The sequence below is a fragment of the Callorhinus ursinus genome, unplaced genomic scaffold, assembly GCF_003265705.2.
Source record: "Callorhinus ursinus isolate GAN/ISIS: 27379988/994484 unplaced genomic scaffold, GSC_fseal_2.0 scaffold3, whole genome shotgun sequence".
Classification (NCBI taxonomy): domain Eukaryota; kingdom Metazoa; phylum Chordata; class Mammalia; order Carnivora; family Otariidae; genus Callorhinus; species Callorhinus ursinus.
Window position 1 is genome coordinate 81,321,410 of NW_027397065.1, and position 27,739 is coordinate 81,349,148.

The window sequence follows — 27,739 nt, forward strand, 5'->3', positions numbered from 1 at the left end:
CCGGGAAAAAAAAGAGGAGGGACAGCGGCGGCGGCGGCGGCGGCGGCGCCTCGTGCGCGCGGTTATTTATTTATTTCCGGGCCCCAGAGCGCTTATAATGGAGCCGCTGTCAGCAGAACCTACTGCTGCCGCCGCCGCCGCCGCCGCCGCTGTCCCTCCTCTTTTTTTTCCCGGCAGATCTTTGTTGTGTGGGAGGGCAGCAGGGATGGACTTGAGCTTGCGGATCTCCTGCTAGAGCAGCCGCGCTTGGCGAGGGCGCCGCAGCCGCGAGGAGGAGCCGCCGCCGCCCCGAGGCCCCGCCGGACCCGGCCGCGGTCCGCCCGCGCCCCCGCTCGGCCCACTCGCCCCGCGCCTCCTGGCAGAGTCCCCTCGCGGCGGCAGATGTGTGTGGGGTCAGCCCACGGAGGGGACTATGGTGAAATTCCCGGCGCTCACTCACTACTGGCCCCTGATCCGGTTCCTGGTGCCCCTGGGCATCACCAACATAGCCATCGACTTCGGGGAGCAGGTAAGCCCCGGCCGCGCCCCCCGTCCCCCGCCCGGCCCGGGCAGTTCCTCCCTGAACCCCGCGCCCTGCGCCCCGCGCCCGGCTCGCTCTGCCTTGGCCTTAGACACCCGGGCGCCAGGGGATGAGAGCAGCGGAGAGTCACCTGCTCCCAGTCCCTTTTTATCCTGGAACATTTGGTTGGGCTTGCAGCTTGTCAAGGATGACTTTTCCAGCACTCCATTTCCCCCTCCCCCCAATTATTCAGCAGACTTTTCCAGCTCTCTCTGGAAAATGTTAAAAGACCAGAGGGTTTAAAGCTTCACCTATAGAAGGGTTTTTAGTGCACAGCAGGAGTATTATGTAATTTGTTATTATGTAAACCTCAGGTCTGTAAGTAAAATGTAGTTGCTAATAGCTCAAGTGCTTGGTTTTTATTTATCCGGTGTTGGTGGTGATGGCGATGGCGATGATGGGGAGATTTTGTATTAGAATGTGTCCAAGTTGATTTTCCAGGTACTTCTAATTTTCTTTTTTTTTTTTTGCCCAGGTATGAATTACGGGTGCCCAAATGCGTCCTGATAAGCCAACCGTTGGCCATCTCTAGTTTGGGGTCTCTCTCTCTCTCTCTCTTTTTTTTTCTTTTGGTCCACTAAAGAAGGGGAGCACATTTTTGTTTGTTGCCTTCTCGTCTGTTTCTTTTTCATGTTTTCCCCCATTTCTTGCCATGTGGCGTCATTGCAAATCCCCGGCGCTGCAGACTCTCCAGCAGCGGGGCACTGGTACTCTGCACTTTGCCTGTGGGGACCGTTTTCGCAGAGCCTCCAGCGGGATGCAGCTGCATTTGAAGGCCAGGAAGGGGATGGGAGTGGGGGACAGTGGCCTGCCACCTTGACGGGCAGGTGTGGGAACCAGCCCCGGCGTGTGATGAGCCTCACTCCTGGTACCGTAGTACCTTATTTCTTTGCCTTTAAGTCGGGAGACTAAAAAGAATTTTTGTATAGAAAATGCACCTATGTTGGTGCACTTTCAGTTTTTAAAAACCCACTTTCAGAAGGGGGTTTGTTTGCTCCGTTTGATGAATATCTGCTTGGATTTGTCTCTCTGTACTCAGAACTTTTGATTGATGTAAGTCTATAAGCTCACTAATGCTTAGCCCACATTGTAGGCTGCTTTTTACTGCAAATTGTCTTGCCAAGAAGTGTTCACAAGATAGTATAGTCTCTAGAGACCTTTGTCTGGTAAGCCAACTAATTTCCTTTGGTGAACTATTATATTTTTTCTGTTGCCACTTTGCTCACTAGGTTCCCCCAAGGGCTTCTCTGCTGCTCCACCTCCTTCCTGCCCACCTTCCCTTCTTTCCTAATTCACTGGTGACTTGGGGTGTTTCCTATAATCCGTGGAAAGGTTCTAGGATCTGAATTTACTACACTGCCCTGCACATTTTAGATGAGTCAAGTGCTGTATGTTCACCTGCCCGTTTTACTATTTTAAGGCTTATTTTCGTGGAGCTACCCCAAAGGTTGTCAGAAAGCCGGGGGCTGCTCACCTGATCCCGTACCCCAGAACTGTTGTAGTGTGTGTGTGTGTGTGTGTGTGTGTGTGTGTGTGTGTGTGAGGCAGCGCATATGCGAGAGAGGGAAAGAAAGAGAAAGAAAATTTTATGGGATAACTAGTGAAGGTGAGAGTATTCTTTGTCGTAATTAAACAACCTGAAACATACCATAGTATTGCCTCACATTTGCCTTGATATAATACCAGGCAGATATAACTAAGGATTTGATTTTAGTGTAAGGGAAAGGATCTGCTGAGGTCACGAAAGGGAGGCTAGACATAAGAAACATTTGGTTTATACATTTGGTTTATCCTGGTAGGTCTAATAATGCAAACGCATCCTTGAGAGATTGCTAACCTTTTAACATTGCTAATTATCATAGCTGACGTAAGCAAAGTACTAGAAGAGTTGTCTCTTTGCACAGAAGTTTTATCAACAAGTGTTGTTTGAGGCCCTTATCCCTTAAGTGCCAGTGTGTTTATGAGGTTATAGGCTGCCTGGTGGTAGAGATAGTTTGTCAGAGTTAGGGGGGAAGGGGTGGGGAAGGAATTGATGTTTCCAGAACCTTCTTTTGCCATCTGGTATCAGATGATAATTGTTTTGCAAAATAGTACAAGGGTAGAGGGACAGAACTTACATTTCCTTACACTGAAGGAAAAGAATTACAGTAGGAGTTGAAGAGTGACCTGGTCACATGTGGGTAAGAATAGAAGTGCATTTTACCCCAACTGCCTTAAAACACAACAGAGAGGAGGAAAATGAACCTATTTGCAAAAGTAGGTCTATTTTAGACTTCAGAAAATAGTCTGCTCTTGACAGGGGTTTTTAATCGTGTTTTAAGACAGATGGACACGTGTAGATCTCCACCATTCTTTCAGAGTGGGCAGGTGTATTACACCATGCCTTGAGTGAACAATCCTTCATATTTCAATAATTTATTCATCTTAAAGTAGAGGGGTAACAAAGGAGTGCAGAGGTCAAAGGTCAAAGCAGCCCTTGGGTCCCATGCCCTGGAGATGATCAAGAAATGCAAAATGCAAAATTAAAAAATAAAACATCTCATTAACTTTTAAGTTTCTGACTTGTCAAGAACAAAAGATAGTAAAAGATGAGGTTTTTTTACGGTTATAAACGTCTCAGTTTGCTGTTTCTGTACAAAATGTGGATAGAACTTTTAAAATGGAAATCCAGCTATATACAGGATTCTATTGAAATTTGAATAAATAGCACATATGTGATTGTGTAAAAGAATTACATATTCATAAATTATCTCAGAGCTGTCAGTGCATGTGGGGGAGGGGCTAGGAAGAAGCCTGCAATGATTCATCCAGAACCTCCTGACATATGAACATTCAGTTGTGTATAGATTTCCCTATAATTTTATGGCTCAGTCAGGGAGGAAACCCAAATATTATCTTATTATTCTAACAAGACTAACAAAACCTATTATCACATTTTAAATTTTGGCGGTGGGAGTAATTTGGGGGGACGAGGGAGGGTTGAGTCCTACGTGGGGGAGAAAAGCTATATGGCATAGAACAACCTGCTTTTTAATATTAAAAAGCACCATAGGGAGCAATGAGAATCAATCCATTATTGCAGGAACTAAAATAATGTTTGTAGAACCCTATAGGTGCATAGCACACTTTATGATAATATCTAGAATTATCATTTTATCTCTATTTTTACAGATTGAAGTGAGGAAAGACTGAGAGGTTTAGGCAAGTGAAGTCACTTGTCCAAGATCACACAAGTATTATGGGGCGGAGCCAGGATTCAAGGCCACATCTGCTTGGCCCTTGGCCATTCTGCCCTGTGCCTCCCCCACTCAGGCCCACCCACTGAAATCCACCCAGGAGTTCTTAGAAATTTAGGAGTAAGTTTCTGGCTTTTCTGATTCCCAGCCTGGGCTTAAACTTAATCTTGGCTGTCAAATTTTGTAATTTTATGAGGTAAGACAATCATAAAAAGGGCTGTCAGGACCAAGGGATTGTGATCAAGAGATTCACAGAAGAAGAACCAAATTATACAGATAATTCATATTGAGAAATCAACAGTGTATCTTATTTTGCCTTTGGTTAAAAGGGAGGAAAAAGATAAGAAGCAGCAGATACTTCACAATAAAATTTTTAGAAATTATTTAGTCTTTATCACTAGAGCACTGCAAATTGCTAAAATAGATTTTGAACAATGTATTTCTTTAAAATATCTGCATATGTCCACGTTGTCACCATGTTCAAAGGACTGTTATTTCTTTTTTTTTTGAAGATTTTATTTATTTATTTGAGAGAGAGAGAGCACGAGAGGGAAGAGGGTCAGAGGGAGAAGCAGACCCCCCGCTGAGCAGGGAGCCCGATGCGGGACTCGATCCCAGGACTCCAGGATCATGACCCGAGCCGAAGGCAGTCTTTTAACCAACTGAGCCACCCAGGCGCCCAAAGGACTGTTATTTCTACTTAAAACTAAACTTGGTACAAAGTCCCTGAATTCCTTAAAAGCCAAGTTCACCAAATTATGTAGAATAAATCAGTGAAGTTTGCTTCAGCGTACTTAATGGCGCTTAAAGTGTTAAATACAACTCCCTTTATGAAGCCTTCAAAGGAGTGAAGAAGGTTGAAATTGTTCTCTAAACCTAGGAAAAAATGTGTTCTGCCCAGTGTCAGGTAATTCACTCTCACCCCAAAATGATAACTGTGGGTATTTCCAATTGCCCTGCATGATTCACAGAATCCGGTTGGGTCCAGTACCATAATTCAAAGACCCAAAGTTTTTAATGTGTGAATGAAGAGCTTTGTATATGGATTGTGACAATTGGTAGAATAAGATGGGTAATAGGATTCTTAAGTCCTTTCTAACTTAGGGATCCTAGTGTTAGGCTTTCACAATATAAGGGTCTCAAATTACTAATATCACAAAATGGAAAAAAAGAAAGGCCCAGGAAAAGTAGTTTAATAAATGTCCTTTTTGTCTACTAAGTAGAGAAATACATCCCCCCTCCCACCCCAGACCAGGAGGTACAAGAATGAAAAAGGGTGAGTGTCTGACATTGGCCACTGTTGGAAGAGACTCCCCAGGCCGAGCTTGCCTTAAGTAATAATAAAACTGCCCATTGTTTGTTCCACTTTGCAAAGTACCTAGAGACAGAAATGGCAACCTCAAGCCAAGTTTCCAAGCAACCGTGGGGTGAAAGGGGGGAGTTCCCTTCAATCTATTCAATATTAATGGAATAGACTTCAAAATGCCATTCATTGTTTTCTAATTATAAAAATAATAAATGCTAACTGTCAAAAGTTTGGTTAAGTATTTAAAAATGGAGGGAAAAAGTAAAAATACCTCTGATTCCACCCTGAAGAAAAAAACTTTAACATTTTGAATATCTCCTGCCAAATTTCTTTCATCATAATTGAGATATGTATATGTTTCACAGAACACAGGCATTTTTCCCATATCCCTTGCAAGTATTTAAGTATGATTTTAAATAGCAGCATAATATTTGATTATACAAGCATGCTGTAATTCCCTTTGCTGTATATTTCCCTATTTATTTTTTTTTGTTCTTTTATTGCTTATCGAGTACCTACTTTTTTTGCAATGGTATTTATTTATTTTTATTACTTTTTATTATAGAAGAATAGTTGGCATACAATGTTATATCAGTTTCAGATGTACAACATAGTGATTGGACATATCTATACCTTACACAGTGCTCACTGTGATAAATGTGGTCACCATTTGTTACTGTACAAGGTTATTACAATATTATTGACTATATTCCCTATGCTGTGCTTTCCATCTCCATGACTTATTTATTCTCTAACTGGAAGTCTGAACCTCATAATCTCCTTCAAATATTTCTTCCCCGATTTGTTTAAATGCTGAGGTTTCTTGTTTCCTGCGATATAAAGTTTCAGTGAGCATCTTTGTGTAATAAGCAGATAATGTGTTTTTTCTGACTGCCTTGGGCTTTATGCCTGGCGTAATTTGGTACCTATTTCAGTTTCTCGTTCATACATAGAAAATGAGGTCACTCTTCTCTGGCAGTCCATATTTAGTCAAGGACACCGTGACCTCCTTAGTTTAATTGATACTCTGTTCTCCATGGTGTTTCCCAGTTCTCTTTAGATGTATATCTACATTTAAAGTACCTCTCTTTCGATGCACTTAGGTAAGTAGATTACTTCTAGAGCCACGGAGGTATAATCCTGCGGCAAATTTCTCCACTTATTTATTTCTTGACTGGTTTGATGACTAGCCTAACTACTACTTTGTCAGAATACTTCTTCCCAAGCATATCCTTCAAAAGATAATCAAAGTCTTCATATATCAAGACAATATCTAAGTCTCTTTCTAGGAGTCCCTCACATTCTTTGCAAGCAGTGAATCCCGAGTAATAGGGTTCATGGTACCATCTCACTTTTTAGCTGTGACAAGCCCAGTGTATATTAGTGCTCAGTAATGTGGTTTCCATGTCTCCTTACTCTTCCTTGTCTGACTTGGGGCAGGTTATGTTGAGATGGGAGGATGAGAGACGCCACACGGAAAATCATTCTTCTTTAATGTCCTATGTGAGTTGGAATAAATAAACCCTGTGAAACTCATACTAGAGTGAGTTGGCTGATGCCTACATTTTAAAAAGTCTGGTATTTTTTCTCACCCGAGACCCTATGAGTTGCTGTGGAGACACAGTAGAAATAAGGAAAACCCTGTTTTTCTGCAACATTATCTGGATGTGAGCTGCCTACATGAGTGCATTTTTTTTTTTGATAACTGAAGCTTATCCCTTAAAATTCAGATCATTCATTGGTTTTCTTTTTCTTTCTTTAGTACGAGAATTATCATTGCTGAAAATACGTATTGCACATCTGTACACCTTATTAAATAAATACAGTATGCAAAACACCATGTAACATTTTTTGGTGTCTTGTAAATACCTGTTGTGCTGGACAATCAGGGATATCTGCTGACAGGTGATAGTCAAAATACTTAAAAGAGTTTGACACTGACCAAGACAATAAAAGTAATAAAATAATAATAAAAATAGCTAACACACGATGAGTACTTTTTAATTTCTGGCTTCGGATCTGCCCCAGGCTTAAGAAACTAACACTTACGAGAATTCCATGAAACATAACATTGAATCATTTTGGAGGCCTCCTTTGGGAAAAAGCATATACACTTCATGACACTTGCTTTCCTGCCCTGCGCTGATTTTGTTACTGTTCTGGAGACATTCTAGAGTCAGTGTCAAGCAAGTGACCGTTGAACAAGGGAAGCGTTGCCGTCTTTGACATGGCCCGGCCCTCAAATTACTTTGAACCTGGTTGAGAAAACATACGTGAAACACTTCTGCAATCAGAGGGGCACCGATATATAAATGTGTATAATTGCACAGTGCAGTTAATGATCACAGAAGCAAGGTGCTCGGCAAATGCAGGAGAGCGGTAAGGCCGTGCCCGCTGTCCCGAGGTAGCTATCTTCTGGCTGGGGTCACCCCTTTGCCTCCTCTTCCCTAAAAGCCCTTGTCACCAAAGTGGGAAGCACCCCATCTGCAAAGGTGAATATAGAGTCACAGTATAGGTAAATTAGCAGACTTCATAGCAAGCCATACAAACTCGGGGTTTCTTGTTGTTTGTTGTATATTTGTTTTTTCCATGGTTTGGGGATCATTCAGCTGCTATTCCAACCAAATACCACTCACGGTGCTAAGGGTAAATGAGCTTAAAATGACAAGGAGGACAGTTGTCTTGGTCAACTAACTGACCTGTGCATCACAACTTTCTGCTGCTTCTGTGTGATTGCTCCTTTATATCAAAAATATTCTCGAAGTCCATCCTGGGAAGGGTGATAACCTGGTTATTTGTCAGGCCAAGGGTTAATTTTCTCCCCCGGATAAGGAGTTATCAGAAACCATCTGCACATCTGGTTCAGGAAATGCCCTGGGGTTTCTAGTTGGGGGAGTACATTTTGGTGTAAGTTAGCTCACAGGTCCTTGCGGGGTTTTGCATTTTTTATGGTATTTTGATAGCATTAGATGGGCCGGGCGCTGTTAGAGGATTGCCTTTCTGTAAAGATGAGTTTGGCGCTGCAAATGCGCAGTCTGCCTCCTGACGTCAATAGACCTCACTGTCCCCAGCCTCAGGGTGGAGGAGGGGCTGTGTGTGGCTCCACATCCTAGAGCGGAGGGAGGCGGGAGGCGCCTGTGCCCACCTCCAAGCACACGCTCACCAGCACACTTCCTGTGCCTCGTTGGTTTCTCTCTGCCTGGACGGAGACCACGGCTGGCAGGGGGGCCCTCTGACTCAAGGCTGGGAGAAAATTGAGAGCAAAAGTGGGAATCCTTGGATAAGCAGTTGCAAAGGTGACTGGAAAGGAGAGGCTGAGGCCCCTCGGGACATTTAGCTGGAATGAAATGGCTGAAGAGCAGAATGTCTGCTGGCAGGTTAATGAGACTTTACCTAGGGAGCCAGGTGAGCCGAGGATGGGAAGGGGCCACCATTGGCCTAGTGGCTGGGATTTCCGAGAATGTGAGAAGTAAAGGTAGCTTATTTTGTGAGAGACCCAAAGAGGACTGGTTTGGGTCCGGAAGCTTCGAGGGTCAGTAGTCCTGTGCCAGCATTTATGGCTGTGGAGAGCCGGTCGCTCCCGGTTACTGTCTTAACTACGTGATAATGAGTCCGTGTCCAGAAGCTTTTCAGAATCCCTGCTCAGTTTCTTAAAAATATAACATTAAGTCTGGGGAAGTATCTGAGCCTCTGACCTTTTTACGATTTGCCATGTGACTTCGGTGGGCCTGTTCTGCTTTCAGAGCTGCCTTGAAGACGATAAGAAGTCTGTATGCTCTTGAATGCTGCTCCATAAACAACCCGGAGATCTGTTGGCCACTGGGCTGTGCATTTTAATAGAGGGGAATGGTAGTGCAGAGAATCTAGAACAGCAGATTACCAAAAAAAAAAAAAAAAAAAAAATTGTCTCACATCTGAGTGCTTTAAATGGCCTGGCAGGATATTTGCTGTGGCTGGGACACGGAGGCCTCCCACCATGTGTGGCCTGAATTTGACATTTTATAAAGACAGACTGGGCAGAGGAGAGTAACAAACAACCATGTTTAATGAGAAAGAGGTAACTTTTGCCTCCTCGTGAGTCTAGCCGAGCCCAGTGGAGAAGCAACCAGAAAGGCATCTTGCAGCCAGCTGGATCCAAAATAAGGGAGTCAAAGTGTGTCTTCTCAGCCCCAGATTTCACACTCGAATGTGGTTCCCCGGTGCACTCTTAGAGACCTTGTTTTTCTTGAAAATGGGTCACAGTGCCTGTCCCCTCCCTTTTTAGCTGCAGCATTGCATCACCTGGACCTGACAGGTAGTCGAGATGTATCTCCTCTCTACTCCCACACAAAGGGACATACCTTCAGGTATTACACCACCTGGGCCACACACCTATGGGGCTGTTGACCAAATCTGGGCAGGTTCCCTGGCATGAGTAGTTAGTCCACCGCGTGTTTACCAGATGTCCTGAGACATGGTTCAGCAGTGAGGAAGGAGCTCGGACTCACAGGGGCAGTGGAGACCCACTGAAGGGCCCAAGGCAGACAGAGGCAGCAGAGTATCAGCACTGAGCTGCAGAACCACCTCTGTTTTTCTAGAATTCTTATTTACTCAGGTTTCTTCTAGGCTTAATGTGACTTCTTTCAGAAGGGGTTCTGGCAAGCCTGTTTTTCATTTCTTTTTTAAAAATCGAGATATAACTTACAGTGAAATGTACAGGTCTTAAGTGTACTGGCCCATGAGTTTTGACAAGTGACAAATGCATATCTGTGTGACCCACACCCCGGCCAAGGTATGGAACATTTCCCTCGGCCCAGAAGATTCCCTGGTCCCCGAGGGGCAACCACTATCCTGATTGGTGTGGCAAGCCCTTTTAATTACTCATGCAAAATGACACATGTGCATTTGGTCCCAGATAACTGAGTTTGGGGCCACTAATTGTTATTACAGCGTGTAGCACTCGGTATTCTTTCTTCTTGCAAACTTTGGCTTGATATTGTAGATTTTGCTAGGTTCTAGCTAGGTGGAGAATTTGGTTTTCTGTATAAAGTAACTTTTTTCCTTGGACTGTCTGGTGTTTTTAATTCTTCTGATGGTATACATCCTTCAGTTATAAGAGCTGCTGATTGTTTTGATGTTCAGACATGATAAACATCAAAGTCTGATTTAAAAGGTAACAGAACAAAATGTGGTAGACACATACAATGGATTCTTCCTCAGCCTTAGCAAGGGATGGGATCGTGATGTATACCACCACATAGGTGAACCCTGAAGACATGCTAAGTAAAAGAAGCCAGACACAAAAGGACAACTAAGGTATAATCCCACTTTAGATGCGGTGCCTAGAATGTGAGACTCCTAGGCAGAAAGTGGTATCGTGGTTGCCAGGGTTTAGGGGGAGGGAGCAAGGGGGAGTTAGGGTTTAATGGGTTCAATTTCAGTTTGGGATGACAATGTTCTGGAGATGGCCCGTGATGATGGTTGCACAGTAATGTGAATGTACTTAATGCCACTGGGCTATATACTTAAAAATAGCAAAAATGATATTTTTTATGTTAGATATATTTTATCAAAATAAAAAAAAAAAGTTTCAATTAACATCAAAAGCTGCCGGGAAAGCCTGTGGCTTTTGAAGAGGATTGGTCTTCTCAAAAAAAAAAAAAAAACACATATTAATTTTATTCTAGTTACATTCATTTTCACTGTAAAAGGGAGGGAAATCAATAAATTTTTGAAGAAACTAAGAATCCCGTGCAAACCCAGCACCAGAGATAGCGGTTGTAGCTCATTTTACCACGTGTTCTTCCCGCCTCCTTTTATTTATTATTTTTTTTGGCACATATTTTAAAAACAAAATTGTAACCTCTTTCCATTTGCTATCATAACCAGTTTCCCTTTAAGTATTCATCTAACATGTGATGATTAACAGCTTCCTCATGTTCTCTCACATAGATATGCCATAATTTATTCCCTTGCAGTTAGATGTTCAAGTTGGTTCTGTTTTGTTCTATCATGAATAATGGTTGGCAACTTTTTTTGGTACAGAAATCTTTGCACACATCTGATTATTTCCTTGGATTAATACTAGAAATACTCGCGTACGTGTGCCCGCTTTCCAGGCTTCTGCAGAAAGTTCCAGTTTGCCCCTGCAGGTGCCGCATGTGAATGTGCGTGTCCCTGGCCCCTAGCAGGCAGGCCCTGCCTAGATGCTGGTTCCCCGTCCAGTGGCTCCCGCCACCAGGAATCTCCACGGGAGTTCTCTCAAAGCCACACGGTGCCCAGCTCCTTCAAATGATTTCTTTTATTAAGAGCATTTTGTTTAATGCTGAGCGATCAGTTCAGTTTTTCATAATGCAACACTTTTCAGACTGTTGCAAGACTCTCATTCTTTTCAGTGGGCAGGTTTTGGACCAAATCCCTACTCTGCAGGGGGTTAGACAGAAGCGGGGGTGGGGGGGGGAAGGATTGTGTAGGCTTTACTTGCATACCTTTGGGAAAATACCTGTTCTGGCAGCTTTCAAAGCAGAGAGAAGTGCTTTTTTTTTTTTTTTTTTAAGATTTATTTATTTGAGAGACAGAGAATGCTTGGAGGGGAGGGGCAGAGGGAGAGAGAGAATCTCAAGCAGACTCCCCTCTGAGCAGGGAACCCAAAACGGGACTTGATCCCACACCCCTGAGATCATGACCTGAGCCAAAATCAAGAGTCAGACACTTAACCGACTGAGCCACCCAGGCGCCCCAAGAAGTGCTTTTGTGATGAGTTCAGTGATGCTCAAGAAGTGTGCTTCCTAAAACTTCGCAGGTGAACACCTGGGAGAGGAGAAGAAATTACCTTTCTAGATGCCAGGCCCTGCCCTCAGGCACCTGGCATGCACCGTGGAGGGTTCACCTTCCCATTTCAGAGATGAAGGGATTGAATGAATAGCTGTGCCCTGTGTCATTCGGCCCCTCAGAGAAGCAGCCAGGCTCCTGGGACTGAGGGCTCCTGCTTAGTCTCAGAGGAGAATATTTGTGTTGACCGAGTTCTAGGGAAATGCAGAGCTAGTGATATTTAGGAGAACTGGAAGAGAAAGTGTTTTCTCCTACCACCCTGACCATGGCCTCTCCTATTTAACCTGGTCTCCTGGCTCTTTCAAGTCTACCTTGGAGAGCAGAGAGGGGAAATGGCTCACAATCATTCGGAGGCGCACTGAGTTCCTGTGGCTTCCTGTTTCTTCCCCCATTACGTCTGCCCAGTAGTTTCTGGTAGTGCCACAAGCCGGCCACAGCAAGGTTGAGAGAAAGGACACCCACTCCTGACAGGATCCCTGGATTTTCCCTCCATCCCTGTACCCACTGGCTCTATGACCTGGAGCAAAAACCTTGACCTCTGTGGGCTTCAGCCTTCCCAACTGTCAAACAGGGAGAAAGGGTTTGCATACCTTCGTTTGGAGTGTAGACCAAACAGAGTCTGGACACAAAAGTGCTTTGAAAAGTATGAAGCGCGGCATGTGTGGGGGGGGATATTTCCTAAGACTTTGAGCCTGGCATGCTGCTGCTACAGCTGTTTATTTTTATAGTCTTTGACTAGCTGACTTTTCCTGATACTGATTCAGTGACTTGTAGTAGGGGATTTCTTAACCCAGAGCCAGCTGGGTTAGGACAGACAGAAGCATGCTGAAGGCTGATGCTGGAAACACTTGGATTTTACAGCATGTGTGCCAGCAATACTGTTGTTGCTTTTTTTTTTCCCCCAGTTTGCGGAAAAGACGCTTAGTGCTGGATTTTCTCAGTAGTTTTTTATTTATTTATTTTTTTAGTTGAATTACTGGGATTTAGATAACATGGGCTTTTTGAAATGATAGATTACATTTACTTTGAATTACAGGCTACTGTTTTTCACAGACTTGGAGGAGAATGGCTACATATCCCACTGACCCCCTTCTCTAATTCAGACTTACAAGTGGGACCAGGCCTTTCTCAGTTTTGTTGACAGTTATGGCAGTGACCCACCAAGGTGTTTACTAAGCTAAAGTACGGTGGGTGCTTCATGAGCCCAAAGTTGTAACCTGTTTCTCCAGGTGCTTACTGTACTGTTTCAGAGTGTTTTCCCTATTAAATAATGGGGAATATGGAACACAGAGGGCAAGAGTGTTCATGAATGTGTTCATTCAGCCAGTGTTTCTTGGATACCTACTATGTCCCGGGCACAGTGCTCGTCACAGAGAACAGAATAAGGAAAAGCATGGCCACGGTCCTTGGCTGTGCAGTGATCATCCCATAGGGTAAGCAGACAGGCAGGCACTTTCCACAGAATGTGCTCTCCTCTGGGATGATCTCCTCTGCGATCTTATAAGAGGAATCTTTACCTTTAAGGGTCAGGGAAGCTTTCTGATTGAGCTGAGACCTAAAGAGGATAGTGCGTCCCTATTCTGAGGAAAAGCAGGGGAATTCCAGGTGAGGAATGACAGATGCTTCCTATGACTTGAACAGGGAACCAGACCAGGAGGGTGCAGGGGTAGGACCACAGGGAGAGCAGAACCCAGACCGGCAACGTCCCAGTTTGGCCTTGGTCCTGAGAGCAGTGGGAAACTTTGAAGGGTTCCTGGGAGGGGTGTGGTGTGCTTGGATTTGCATATCTGAAAGATAATTTTGGTTTCAGCAGGGCTAATGAATTAGAGGGAGGTGAGGCCAGCGGCAAGGAAGCCATCAGAGAGGTGGCCTAGAATAGGGCTGGGGCGGGGAGGGAGAACCTGAAGGAAGCACCTTCTAGAATCCCGTGGGCTTGGCCACAGACGAGATGGAGTGGGAGAGGACCACCGGATGATGATGCCGTCAAACATTACAAGAGCTGGTTTGGAGTGAAGAGGACAAGTTCCATCGCAGTCATGTTTATTTGTTAATAAGTTTAGTGAAATGTTTGAAATCGCTTGCCTGAGAGAGAATACAAAATATGGGTAATGGTGGGAGCTACAAAAATACTTTGTCTCTGTATAGCCTTCTGTCTGTCTGTCTCTGTGTGTCTCTCCCCCTTCCTCCCTTTCCCCTTACCTCCCTTTTTTCTTCCTTCCCTTCTCCTTCCCTTCCCGGGACAGCTTGGTTACGTCCTTTATAAGTGAGAGCTGTTGGCATTTTTACCTCGATGCAAATGCTATGAATATTCATCTTTCCTTCAACATGTAAAAAAATGCTCTATTATAATACAGTCCGTTCTCAGCCACTTGCCTTAATGAAATAGTGAGGGGGAAAATTCAACATTTCTGAATGTTTGGCATTGGAGTCCATGAGGACTCTGGGGGAAGGAGATTTGTCTGCATCATCATGGTGCTGTGCTAAGGATAAGATTACATTTGCACCAGGTGCCTGGTGACAGCAGAGAATGCTATCTGGAATTAAATTTGATGAGGCTCCCTGGTTTGCTCTGTCTGTATATTAAATGTCTGCTGGGTAAACAGTAGGGAGTGGACTAACCTTAGAGGGGTTCCTGTTATGGCTTTATGTTTGTTTATCTGTTTTTTAGTATTGTCTAGAGCTTACGGTCTGTTTATAATTCACAAAATGCAGTTAGAATACATTTTGCTATAGAAATATTATGAATTGTGGCTGGGTTTCCAGGCCATTCCACCAAAATAATTTAATCCTTAGTGTTATTAAAATATTATATATCTGCAGCTAGGACTAGTAGAAAACCATGCGGTAAGAATAGTAGGAATTGGGGAAAGCAGTAATGTTGAAAAACATCATTTGTCTTAACTAACTTTAAGAACAGTTGGTTTGGTAACAATGTAAGAAAGGTCATGGCTGGGAGAGGGGGAGGTGGGTGCCCCCCACCATGGATGTCACGTTAACTTAAAATCAAAGCATGGGAGATATAGTCAGTACTATTTAATTAACTGTCTGGTGGCAGATGGTAACTAGCCTTCTGGTGATCAGTTCACAGTGTATACCAACGTGGAATCACTGCATTTCACATGAAACCAATAAAATATTGTACATCAATTATACGTCAGTCATTAAAGTAAATAAGAAAATAAAAGCATCTTCTGGATGCACGTGACTCATCAGCTGTGATTACAGTAGCTTGCTGTGTTTTCTAGTGAGTAAAATTTTGTAACACCTACCTGTACCTATGGATTTAGGCTTACCTGTGCTTGCATTCCTTTGACATCTTCTCGAAAAATAATGCAAAGGCAGCATTTCCTAGGAAGAGACCCACAAGCCACTAGGAAGCTCAGAATGTAGATGAGAATTTGGGGAAGTGAAGATATTTTCTGGAATTGGACCATCCATATTGTAAAATGAATATCTCTAATTATATATTATATCCAGATTTTTTTTTTCTTTTTGAGAACCAGCCATGTCATCTCCAATGTAAGACAAATCGAATGCCTTAGATTACATGGAGAGACAAATACTTAACCCTTTTTTTTTTCTTTTTAGTTCAGCCAAAGTAAATAACCTTATTTCAGGAGGCAACAAAATGAACATTGCCCTTCCCTTGCCTGGTGTACACTTCATTTTTGCAGAGGACTTCACAGCTTGTAAAATATATTCTCATTAAATGTGATAGTTGATCCACAGCCCAGAGGCACATAGGGTAACCCTGCCCGGAAGGAGAAGGGAGGCCACCGCCAGCGGACGTCTGTCTGTAGAGGCCGTGCTTGGCCATAGAGCCCACTGGCCCCGGCTGCCCTCATTCCCCTCTTGGAGCTGAGCTCCACCTTCCTTCCCAGCCCTGGGTCCTGTGGAGCCCCAAGGAGTATGGAGTCCAATGTTGGAGTTACAGAAAACAGACCTGGAGAACAGAGAAGTGGCAGGGCTCCGATCTGCTGAGAGCCTAGCAGGTTCCTGCGTGCACAGCCCAGGGACAGCCTCCTCTGCTCCGGGGATTCTGTGTCCTCAGCCTCCTCCCCAGTCCCTGTCTGAGGGCTCACTCTGTCTAGTGAACATGGGTGCTGCCTTTCAGCACGAGCTAGGGTCCCGGCACAAGCTTAGCAGAGTTGAGTGTCACCAGCAGGGTCCACCCCAGTCCCGCGGGTTCTGGCTTGCATGCATGGCTCTGTTCTTCCCTCAACATTCATATCATAGGGCTCCGCCTTGCCAAAATGACCTGCCCGCTTTCACCCCAGCCTCGCTGCCTGCCTCTGAACTGCCCCGCGTGCCCTGTAGCCCCGCCTCCTTGTCTATGCAGCCGAGTATTACTTTCTTAAAATCTAATCATCGGGTTAAGAAAAAAAAAAAACCTCAGTGTGGGCTCCCTGGGCTTTCATTGGCTGTACCTTTGGGCAGACATTGGAGCTTCCTCTGCTTTTCAGCACCTTTTCATAATCAGGTGTCTTTTTTTAGGGATAATTTTTCCCTTTCAAGCATTCATTAATTTCAGATTAGGTTGCCTGGATGGCCGCAGTGATGAGTCTCTTGCCTTTTCATTCATGGCAGCAGTCCACCCTTCCTGGAGGCCCCGGGGCTCCTGCGTCCCGTGCCTCCTGGCATCTTGGTGGTGCCACATCTGTGTCCCCACCTTGCCGCAAAGCCCCGAGGCAGGGCTCCCTTTCCCACAGCACTCAGCACAGGGGGAGCCTCAGACGGGCTGGGGTGAAGTAAATGGATGAAGTGAATGACCCCTTGCTTGAAACCATAAGCCACAGAACACAGGTGATGAGCTCAAGGTCAGCGCCTAGGGCCCACATCTTTTATCAGCTGGAGCACGTGTGTCCCTCTACATGGAGGGCTGGCAGACTGAGTTGGCTGCACTTGTTCCTGTGCGTGCTGCCTGGCAAAGAGCTCAGCTCATCTCAGGTCTGCAGCGGGACCAGAAGGACGCGTGAGTGTGCGCGACCAGAGTGGCCTCCCTTCCCCACCCGGAGGGGAAAGCCACTCCTCGCAGATGTCGAAGCTGGCCCCACGTCAGGGAGGGAGTGACCAGCGGCATGGACTTGATACTCGGGTTCGCCGACTGGTCTTCGCCTAGATGCCAGTGAGGCTGACTACCCTGAGAAACAATTATTCTTGTGTTTGGGATGAGAAGCATTTTCTGGTGAAAGGAAACACGCCAAAACATGCCCTTTTGTGTGAGGTGTTTTCACCTGAGGGAAGAAGTCAGGGTGATTTGAGTACTACGGGGTGCTGCCTAGGGAGGCGGTCTTAACCCAGCAGGTGGGGAAGGATGCTGGGGAGTCCCCCACCCCGCAGGCCACTCCTAGTTAATGGCTCTCACCTTTAGCCCTGAAAGTTCCCCAAGACAAGCTTCCCTGTAGGGGTACACATCCAGATGACCATCAAAGCAGTCTCTTAAAGGATGCCAGTCTTGTCTGATTGGCAAGTATGCATCTCCATCTGGGGCAAAGGAGTCACCCTGCACAACTACAGTTGGGGTGAGCCTGGACAGACCCCGATGTGCAGAGCGACCGTGGCCAGAAGCGCTTACCATGTTAGCTGTTGACTCCTAGTAAAGAGCATTATGCACTCTGGACTTTTTGTGGTGAGAATGGGCTGCAGCCAAACCAACAAGCTTTTAATGCTCCATATTCTGTCACAGCAGGGACAATATTATATTACATGTCACAGCATGGGACCCGAGCAGAAAGTAACACTGAAGTAATATTAATCCAATAGCAAACAATATTGCTATTAAGCCTATCTTCCCTCCCTCCATCAAATATATCGCCTGATAACCTGTAATAATTTCCTGTGCAAATGGTTTTATTTATTTCAATAAATAGTTTTATAAACTATCTATGTATCGCCAACATTGTAGGAGGGGAAAGTCCTTTGCTTTGGGGATTCTGAATGGGTTACATCACTTCCCGGGACACAAAATGAGAGAATATGGTTAAAAATAGAACTAGAGTGCTTTCCCTATCCAAAATCCAAATGAGAAGGTGGAAAAGAAAATGCACTTGGGACATACCTGCCGCACCAAGTTTACAAAGAAGATATCCGATCTCTAGTATATGCCAGTTCCTTAGCAACTGAGCTTGATGGGTAAGTCCAGAGGGGGAAGCGTGGAAATGAGAGTGTTGTGTTTTTAAAACACAGCACTGTATTGTAAATTAAAACCCTGTCCTCCTCAACCCAGAGCTGTGATGTGTACTTGTTTGTAGTTATTTCTCTTTTGAGCTTATTAAATCATTGATTACATAACTGTGGCAACATTTTGATAGTTTTGTGTTATTTGAGGTTTCCCTTAACATAGTATAAAATATTTATAGGTTGTTTGAAGTAAGCCAGTTTCTCTCTCTCTCTCTCTCTCTCTCTCTCTCTCTCTCTCTCTTTTTAATTGGATGGCATTCAGTTTTAAAGAGGAAGAACGGAAAAAAATCTTAGAAGGTAGAGCATGGATTTGCCATAAGCTGGTAGTGGGGGCTTTGAAATTAAAGCTCGCAACCAGACTGGATGGGAGTACGGTACAATTAATCTTATAGGGACTCTAGGCTCGTATAGTCTGCATCTTGTGTGGTTTTCCAAAATGTAAAAATAGCCTTTTTATGCCTGTGCTGTTGTTTTTTTCCAGGGGTGGACAGCTCCTGGGCATAAAAGCATTTTTCTTCTTTTATCTCTCCTCTGAGGAATTTCTATTTATTTGCTTGCTTTTTGAATTTTTGGTGGGGAGGGGGAGGGGATGAGGGGGAAAGTCAAGGGAGATGAACCACTATCCCACCCCCCCTCCGCAAACAGATCATTAAAATAATTTATAACTTACCTCTCCTTATAATATCGTTTCCTTCCTAGTAATTACTCCTGCTTTATCACAGAATGGCGCAATAATAACACTCGAAGTCTTTCTTCTTCACTGAACAGAATGTAAAACTTAGAAAAGGAAATTAAAACCCTTACTGAATTTTCGACTGTCGTTTTCCATGGGGTCTCATCATGAGCGGTGGTCACTGGAAGGCATAGGGTCCTCCCATATTGAGTTGGAGAACCTCTCTTTATGTCAAGATTGTCAGGAAGACTGGGTCCATACCTAGAGGCACCAAATAGACTCTCACTGCCGTCCCAGCCATGCGGGCCGCCTGAGCGGTGGGCCCAGTCGTGCGGGCAGTCTGAGCAGTGGGCCGGCCCTGAGCAGGTGGTGTGCGGTGCGGAGCCAAAGGCCGGCAGAAACGATAGGATCGGCCCTGCACAGAGGTGCTTCCCGGGAGGATAGATGAAGCCCTTGATATACCCTCCTTGATTACAACCTTTTTGTTCACTGAGCAGCCCTGTGAACTTGCTGCTTCTCTTTGCCAAAGCATGCCGCCCTCACAGGATTACAGGGCGCCTTCCGCACCCCCCTTCAGGGCATCCTCATGCACAGCACTTGCTTACTCAACGGTGGCAGCTGAGGAGATGTGATTTCAAAATCGCCAACTGCCCTTTTCCCCTTTTGTGATCTTTGTGTTCCTTACTGGCCGCAGAAGCATTTGATTTGAGGTGCCTCCTTTCCCCTCCGAGCGTGGATGGAAGTCACACCAATCATGATTTTGCTGCGCTCGGCTCACGCGGTGCCCTGGGTCATTTGGTTTCCTGCCCCCCGCCCCCACCACCTCCCCGAGAGCATGCACTGCCTTGCATGCAGAGCCCTTCATTTTGCAAGACTGGCGTTTGAAATGCACCAGACTTGTCTGTCTTCAGGCTGCAGGACCTCATCTAAATTGAGGTTTGCTCCTGCTGTTGAGCTGGTGGCCAAGAAGTCTGGCGAAAGCCCTGGGATAGTGCACCTGTAGCTAGAACCACCTGAGGCCAGAAGTTAAGGTCAGTGCAGCTTGGCACATGGGACATAATCGTGTGTTTAGGAAACCAGTGAGCCTGTTTGCTTATGGTATGAAGAAAGAATGGACTATAGAGAGAAACGTATGACATCAGAGTCGTCCCAAGACGGCCAACCGTGGGAATATGAACAAATGAAAAAGGCCTTTATGTTAATACCCAAATTCAGGGCAGCTAAGGCACGAGGCAGAGAGAGACAAAGCCTGCAGCCCAGCTAATAAAGTTGCTCTGCTCTGCAGCCAAGAGACTCGTTCCCTCTTGTGAGGGATGTGAATGTGGACTTGGCTCCAGGACAGAACGGTGCGGATGATGCCAGAACACTCTATTCTTCCCCTTCATCCCTGCTTTGTGGGTTCAGAGGAGTAAGAGAAAAGGATCAGGTCCCTTAAGAGAAGGTCACATTTAGGGGCCTGTGGGTGGCTCCATTGGTTGAGCACCCAACTCTTGATTTCGGCTCAGGTCATGATCTCAGGGTCCTGAGATCGAGCCCCGCGTTGGCTCCGCAGGGGCATGCAGCCTGCTAAAGATTCTCTTTCTCCCTCTCCCCCTGCCCTCCCCCACCTTAAATAAGTAAGTAAGTAAATATATAAATAAATAAAATTTTTAAAAATGAAAGGTCACATGTAGGTGTCTAAAGCGGACGGTGGTTGTACTTACCTGAGCATGTGAAACGCGTGCCTGCGGTGTCTGACAGGTGCTGCCTGGGCTGTCAGATTTGGAAGTGGGGACTGCATTAACTCGGTGGGTCATCCTCACTGTCTCTCTTTACTTAGTCCTCCTTCAGTGCTGGCCTGTGTCCTCCTCTACCCAATGGAGAGACCAAGAGCCAGGACACGTCGGGGAAGGGATGGAGGGCTCCTGGAGCCCAGCAGCAGGAGAAGCACCCGCCTTCCTCCCGAGCTTCCTCCTGCCTGCTTCTTCCTCAGGCTCAGTCTTCTGCCCAAGGCCTGTTGGTCTGCTCTCACTCCGTGGACTCTTCTGCTGCTATCAGATGGGCTCTTTTGTCCCTGTTTGGTCAACCCCCCCCGATAGTTGCTGGGAAGGGCTTTCATTCTTTGAAGTCTAGTGTGTTGCGGAAAACTGAGAGCCACAGTGACTCGTCCGTCGGGGAACTGAAGAGCCCAGGGGATGGGGTCTCTGCTCCTGAGGCGAAGGCAGTTGCCAGACCCAGGGAGCAGTGTCTACAAAGGTTCTGATCGCTCAGTGTTCTGGCCACAATATAGATGCCGCAGACCCTGAAGCTCTTTGCTGTGCTGCAGGGAATCACAGTGGAACAAAGTGTGGCGAATATAGGAGATGGTTGTAGAACGGGTGTGTTGTCCTGGGATCTCCATGTATTCTGCCTTGCGTGTCCAGACCGTTCTGCTCTGGGCATTATTGCTGAGAGAGGAAAGGGAGGGAAATCACCATGCAGTGGTAACCTGATTGCTCAGTAGTGGCTCATGAGCCCTGAGTGAACGGAGGAGACACTTGAGTGTTTCTCACCAGATGTGGCCTAGACAGAAGACCCACACTCCCTGCCTCTGCCACGTGTTTCAAGTCCAGCCCAAGAAACTCAGCTCAGAGTTTTCTCAGGATGCTGCAAATGAAAGGCTTTGATACTCTGCAGGCCTGGACGGTCAGCTCACTTTAGTTCCCCCACCCTGTCTTACACAGAGTGAGTCCGAGCTGGTTCCTAAGGAGAGTGTGGTGATGGTTGCAGCACAGTGTGGGTGTGCTTAATGCCGCTGAGCTGTACACTTCAAAAATCGTTAAAATGCTAAATTGAATATTATGCATATTTTACCCCAACTTAAAAAATAAAATTTAAAAAAGAAATACCACATAATTTTATGCTTTAATTATTTTCCCTTGGATCCCTTGTTTGTCCAGATGGAAGAGGCCTGCTATTTTCCTTTGTTTTGTTTTGTTTTGGCTTTTACAAAACTTTGTATGTTAGTTCTTCGTCCCTCCAAACATTCTGTTCACCCCACTCTACCTAATGAATATAGAACCAGTACTGACAACTGGTATCCTTAAGCATGTTTGTCATATACATTTTCCCGTAAAACTTTTAAGGAAGTTCCCGATACGTGCTAGAGGGTAAAGAAGAAAAACTCAAGATTAAGGTATTAGCCTGCCAAGTTATATAAAACCAAAAGGCATGCTAATTTGGAGCAGCTGTGAGTTCTTTTTTCTGGGAGCCTCGCCTGTCTTGCTTTCACGGTCCATTGTCATAGAGGTCCTTGGAGTCACCTTTCAGGATGCACCTTGGCTGTCTTTTCTTTTTCTTAAAGATATTATTTTTAAGTAATCTCTACACCCAATGTGGGGCTCGAACTCACAACCCCAAGATCAAGAGTTGCACCCTCCACCTACCAAGCCAGCCAGGCGCCCCACACCTTGGCTGTCTTCAGGTGTCAGAACACCTTTTTCTGAGGGACAGACTCTGATGAGCCTGTCTGGGCATCATTAGAAAGCCGATAGGAACTTCTTTAACCTGATAAATCAGAATTTTGAAGGAAGCTTGAAAATGTAGTACTTACTAAATCAAATTGTGTCTCTTCTAGAAACCATCTTAGGCAGCAAATTCATTGGCATCTGCTTTTGCTTGAACGTGACCACTAAAGCAACCATTAGAATAACTGTGACACTCGAGTCAGAAATACTGTGTCATATACTTGAAAGTTGGTAAGAGGGTAGACCTTAGAAGTTCTCATCACAAGAAAAAGAATTTGTAACTATGTGTGCCTGATGGATGTGAGCTAGGCTTATTGTGGTGATCATTTCACAATATATACATACATCAAATCATCATGTTGTACACCTGAAACTGGTACAATGTTGCATGTCAGTTACATCTCAATTAAGAAAAAGAAGTAGGAGCAGACTTTTGGGGTGCTGGATGAATTCCTTGTTTTGAGTGTGGTGATATCTTCACTGGTGTATACATACGTCAGAACATCGAATTGAAGGGGTGCCTGGGTGGCTCCGTCGTTAAGCGTCTGCCTTCGGCTCAGGTCATGATCCCAGGGTCCTGGGATCGAGCCCCGCATTGGGTTCTCTGCTCTGCAGGAAGCCTGCTTTTCCCTCTCCCACTCCCCCTGCTTGTGTTCCCTCTCTCGCTGTGTCTCTCTGTCAAATAAATTAAATCTTTAAAAAAAAAAAAAAAGAACATCGAATTGAATACTTTAAATATGCATGTTGAATATGCCTCAATAAAGCCGTTTTTAAAATTCTTTTGATTTAAAATTTTAACAAGGAAAATAAAAGAAGAAATGATACGTAACAAAAAAAAATAACTCACAAATCAAGAAAATGCACAGCTCAATTTACCTTATGAATAGAGTATTAGATTCCAAATTTAGCATGGTAAAAACCCAGTTAGAAAAATCAGAATTTGGCTGAGGTCTGAATCCAGAGAAGAATAACCGATGTTTGTGATTGGTTTCACTCTCACCTCCTTCCTAGGAAATTATGGCAGAAACAACCTTCTCCATGTGTTTCTGTCCTAGGACAAAATAGAAAACGGTGGGTACATACACCCTGCTGGAGTAACATAATGTTCCCTCTCAAAAATCTTTAAACCGTGTATCTTGGATACAGAAAGAGGAAAAAATAAACTATCATAAAGTGTTGGGGGAATTCCTCACGCTAGCCAGATGCTCCACTTTGTGAGAATGAGAGCGTTGGAATCTCTTTTTGAGCAAACCGGTTTATAGAGAATGTGGTTGGGATGAAAGCAAAATGTTACCACCCATCACTGATACGGCAAGAGTCCCCAGAATAAAGCATTTAATAACTTCTCATCTATTCTCTTGCTTATTCTCAGAAGGTTTTGGTGGCATTCGTGGAGGGGTGTGGCTAGCTGTCCTGGAAAAGGCCAGCCTGGACATTATTATGTTAGATCACAGAAAAGCTCAGATATTGGTCGTTTTCTCTGGTTCAGTCTGTGATTGGTTACATGGAGCTTGGCACTCAAGGCAGGGGTTCCTCCCTCTGATGGCACATGTCCCATCTTCACATTCCTCCCCGGGGCAGAATAAACACTGGGTCCCGCAGACAGCCACGATGTGCACAAAGTGCCCTCTTTATGGTGCAGAATTAGAATATTGAAAACAAGATGCTGCATGGTGAGCACCACTGGGGCGTTCATTCTGTTGTCCAGCGTCTTGTCGCTTCTTCTAGGAAAAGGAAAATCTGAGGCTTGGCATTTTCTAGTCTGGATTTCAGTCTGAAGGTAATAGGAGTTTGGAGACTGATCAAAATCTCCCCGGCCTTGAAAACAGAACCAAACGAAAGCTCTTTTTTATGCTAAAGATTAAAAAAAAAAGGAATCTCTCTGGTTTTTGGTCTTGACTGAGACAATTCGAAGAATTCAGGCTACAGAATATGCTGGTATACTGTGCTTTAGGAGGACCCAGTCAGACAACAAGCCGCAACTGTGTGGTGTGTGTGTGTGCACGCGTATTCAAGTTAAGAAGTTTTTTTTTTTTAAAAAGCCTTTATTTTTTTATAAAGATTTTTATTTATTTATTTATTTGAGAGAGAGAGAGAGAGAGCGAGAGCACAAGCAGGGGGAGCAGCAGAGGAAGAGGGAGAAGCAGACCTCCCCCCCACCTTGCCCCCGAGCAGGGAGCCCGATGCGGAACTCGATCCCAGGACCCTGGAATCATAACCTGAGCCAAAGGCAGACGCTTAACCGACTGAGCCACCCAGGTGCCCCAAGTTAAGAAGTTTCAACTCATCTGTGTTAGCATCCTTTTTACCTGCCCTCACTACTCTCTCTGTTAAGGATTAGAAGGAAAGAGCATAATCTTTCCTTTTCCAGAAATGAAAAGTCGGTACCTTTCCCAGTTGAGCCCTTAGGTTGAAATCTAAGAAAGCAGAGAATGTGCGTGCTGCAGTTGCTATGGCAACCCACTGATACCTCTCACACTTTACTTTCAGGACCTCTCCCCCCTCTGTTAAATGAACAGGGCACTAGGCTCAATTTCCTCAAAAAAGCTAAGTGAAGATATATTTGGATAGCTAGGTCAAAATCGCTTGAAGGATCTTTGTGCAGATGTTTATGATTAGTTGTTGCTCAAAGAGATTCTCCTGTTGTTTACAAACACCCGCGTCCCCGGCGCTCAGGCCTTTGGTGTTCTTTGTCTTGACGTGGGTAGCGATCCTGTTCTGTGGCCAACATCTGAGCGCACCTTAGGGGCCGGGAAGGGTCTGGCTGGGTTTTCGCCTGGGCACACCTGCAGTTTGTATACACTGGCAGGGAAATTCACACTGTGGAGTGTTTTGTTATGTTCGTTAAGTGATTTATTGGAAAAATAAACTGTTTCTAAACTGTCCTTTATCAGAAAGTGTGCATGGTACCATCTGCCAAGTAACATAATCCCATTGGAATTAAGCAGACAGCCCCTCAGGGACCAGTTGTTTGTGCTGGAGCCTATCCCCCTCTGTCTCCTCTCCTGTGGCCTCAGGCAGGGGAGGGCCCTCCCGGGACTGCAGCTCCCGCCTGCACCAGGGAAGGTGCTCCGGGCTGTCTGGAAATGGACAGAATTGCCCCCCGAGTGTGATTCTGGCAGGAGACAAAGAGGGTGACTGGATAAGCAGAAAGACAAACAGGAAAAGTAATTCACAGCCAGCAGGAGCATCTGCCAGAATCTCACGAGCCAAAAATTCATAGTAACACTGTATGGGTGTTTCTGGATCTTCCGAAGGCTTGAAATTAAATGATGGTAAGCAGCAGGAGATACCTGTTAGGGGAGAGTGCAGACTCCTGCGGGTTTTTATCACCAACACACCAAGCCATCCAAAGGATCAAGAGCCTTATTGTAAAATTGGTTTTCAAAGTCAGTGGCCTTGGACTTGAGAAGCATCTCAGCCTGTGCTGAGCTGACCATGACCCCAGACTGTCAGGCTTTTCTCAGGCTCCCTTTATAATGGCACAGACTTGCCCAAGTTACTCTAATGATTAACCAGAGGTGCACATTCGTCTCTTTTAACATGAGTCTCTTAGTCTTGACAGAATGTAAAATACATCGGATTAACCAACTCTGTACAAATATAGAATTATATATATGGTTTTTAAAAACCTATTGTAAAGAGATCACCATAAAAATTGAAATTAGCTATACTAGCAGCAAAAGTAATGATTAACACTATTTGAGGGGCGCCTGGGTGGCTCAGTCGTTAAGCGTCTGCCTTCGGCTCAGGTCATGATCCCAGGGTCCTGGGATCGAGCCCCGCGTTGGGCTCCCTGCTCCGCGGGGGAGTCTGCTGCTCCCTCTCCCTCCCCCCCTGCTTGTGCTCCCTCTCGCTGTGTCTCTCTCTGTCAGATAAATAAATAAAATCTTAAAAAAAAAAACACTATTTGATTCATTAATGTTAGTGAAGTAAATAGGCTTTTCTTTCCTCCACTGGCTGACTTGAGAACAGTGTTTTTCTTTGTCTTAACGATGGTAAAACAACAAACAAGTTATCTAGTCCTGACTCTGTTCCCAGTAACTGCTCTAAATCCTTTATGGATATTAACTCATTAATCTGCTAAATATCACTATGAAGCAGCTCCTGTTACGATTCTCTTTCTCCAAATGAGGACACGAAGACACAGGGTGGGTAAGTGACTTGCCCAAGACCATACGATAGACCTTCACATTTTTTAAGAATCTCGAGAAATCCCCTAGTAAGTCAGCAGTAAAACTGGGTTTTCCCTCAGCGGAGTCCTTTTTCCTCCGTCCGCCGAGCTCGCCTGTCTTCACTGTAATTAGCAGTGGTAACAGCAGTAGTCATCGCAGCGTATGGAGGGCCTCCTCCTCTGGACTGTGCATAGACTCAGCATTTTAAATGGACGCTCTGCCCTCTGAGACGGCGCCTGTCATCTTTACAGATGGGGAAACTGAAGCTGCAGGTGGCAGCTAGCTTGTCCAGGGACAGATAGCAGCGCCGACAGGCCAACGGGAGAGCTCGCGTCCTTTGCCACGACATCAGGCCTTTTTGCTTCGTACTTTAAAATTTTATATAAAATCACTTTAGAGTTGCTTATGAGATGCTTGTGAGTTTTGTGGAAGGGGAGCCACGTTCTGAACTTAGGCCAGGTCGGGTCTGGACGGAACGCATGTCAGCGTGAGCGCCACAGAAGGCCCACGCCGGTGCTGGCTGGTCTCCTCATTCCTTCCTGCTGCCAACTCTTAGGAGGTGTGTTACTGAAAAGAGTTTTGATGTGGGAAAGAGAAGCTAGAGCATTGCTGGAGGACTGCAGAGCCCCTAATAGCTCCTTCACACAAAAATACTCCTGTTACATGGACGAGGGAATGACCCACCAGCACGTATAAATATGCACCGGGTCGTTTCCTTCTTGCCTAATATTTGATGAGCTGGGCAGGGCCTCAGGTCAGTTGGGCTTGCCCCCCTCAGGCCCAACACAGGCCAGTCCACAAAGGGTACTATCTGGGCTGCTTTGAAAAGACTCTGGGAAAGATCACTATTTTCTTTTAAGCTTGTGCAGCAGCTTTTCAATCCTGACCCTTAATGTAATGTAATCCTCACCCTCTCTTACTCCTGTAGCCCTAGGGCTCAGTCCTGGGACCATGTATACATCAGGCCTGGGAAAAAGCAAGCAAGAATCTTGCTTCAGCCTCCCTTGCTGCAGGTGTTACAAAGACTGGCATTTCTGGGGCACCTGGGTGACTCAGTCACTTAAGCATCCAACTCTTGATTTTGGCTCAGGTCATGGTCTCAGGGTGGTGAGATCAAGCTGCGTGTCGGGCTCCACACTGGGCGTGGAGCCTGCTTAAGATTCTCCCTCTCCCTCTGCTTCCCCAAACCCATTCTTTCCCTCACTGAAAGAAAAAAAAAAAAAAAGATTGGCATTTCTAACAGCTCAACAAGCTGTCTAAGTTTAGTAGGTAAGAGCTTGGTTTTAACTGTTACCTATTAGCATGAAGAGCTAAC

The 27,739-nt window shown here is 45.3% G+C and overlaps 1 protein-coding gene across 1 annotated transcript in view; it reads left to right on the forward strand.

The window, feature by feature from the left end:
• The first annotated feature begins 65 nt into the window (after positions 1-65).
• Positions 66-27,739, forward strand: part of ANKH (ANKH inorganic pyrophosphate transport regulator) — a 130,069-nt gene continuing 102,395 nt past the window's right edge. The window contains exon 1 of the mRNA XM_025867456.2: positions 66-508. Coding sequence (XP_025723241.1) covers positions 413-508 — 96 coding nt within the window. The 5' untranslated portion in view covers positions 66-412. The remainder of the gene's footprint in view (positions 509-27,739) is intronic.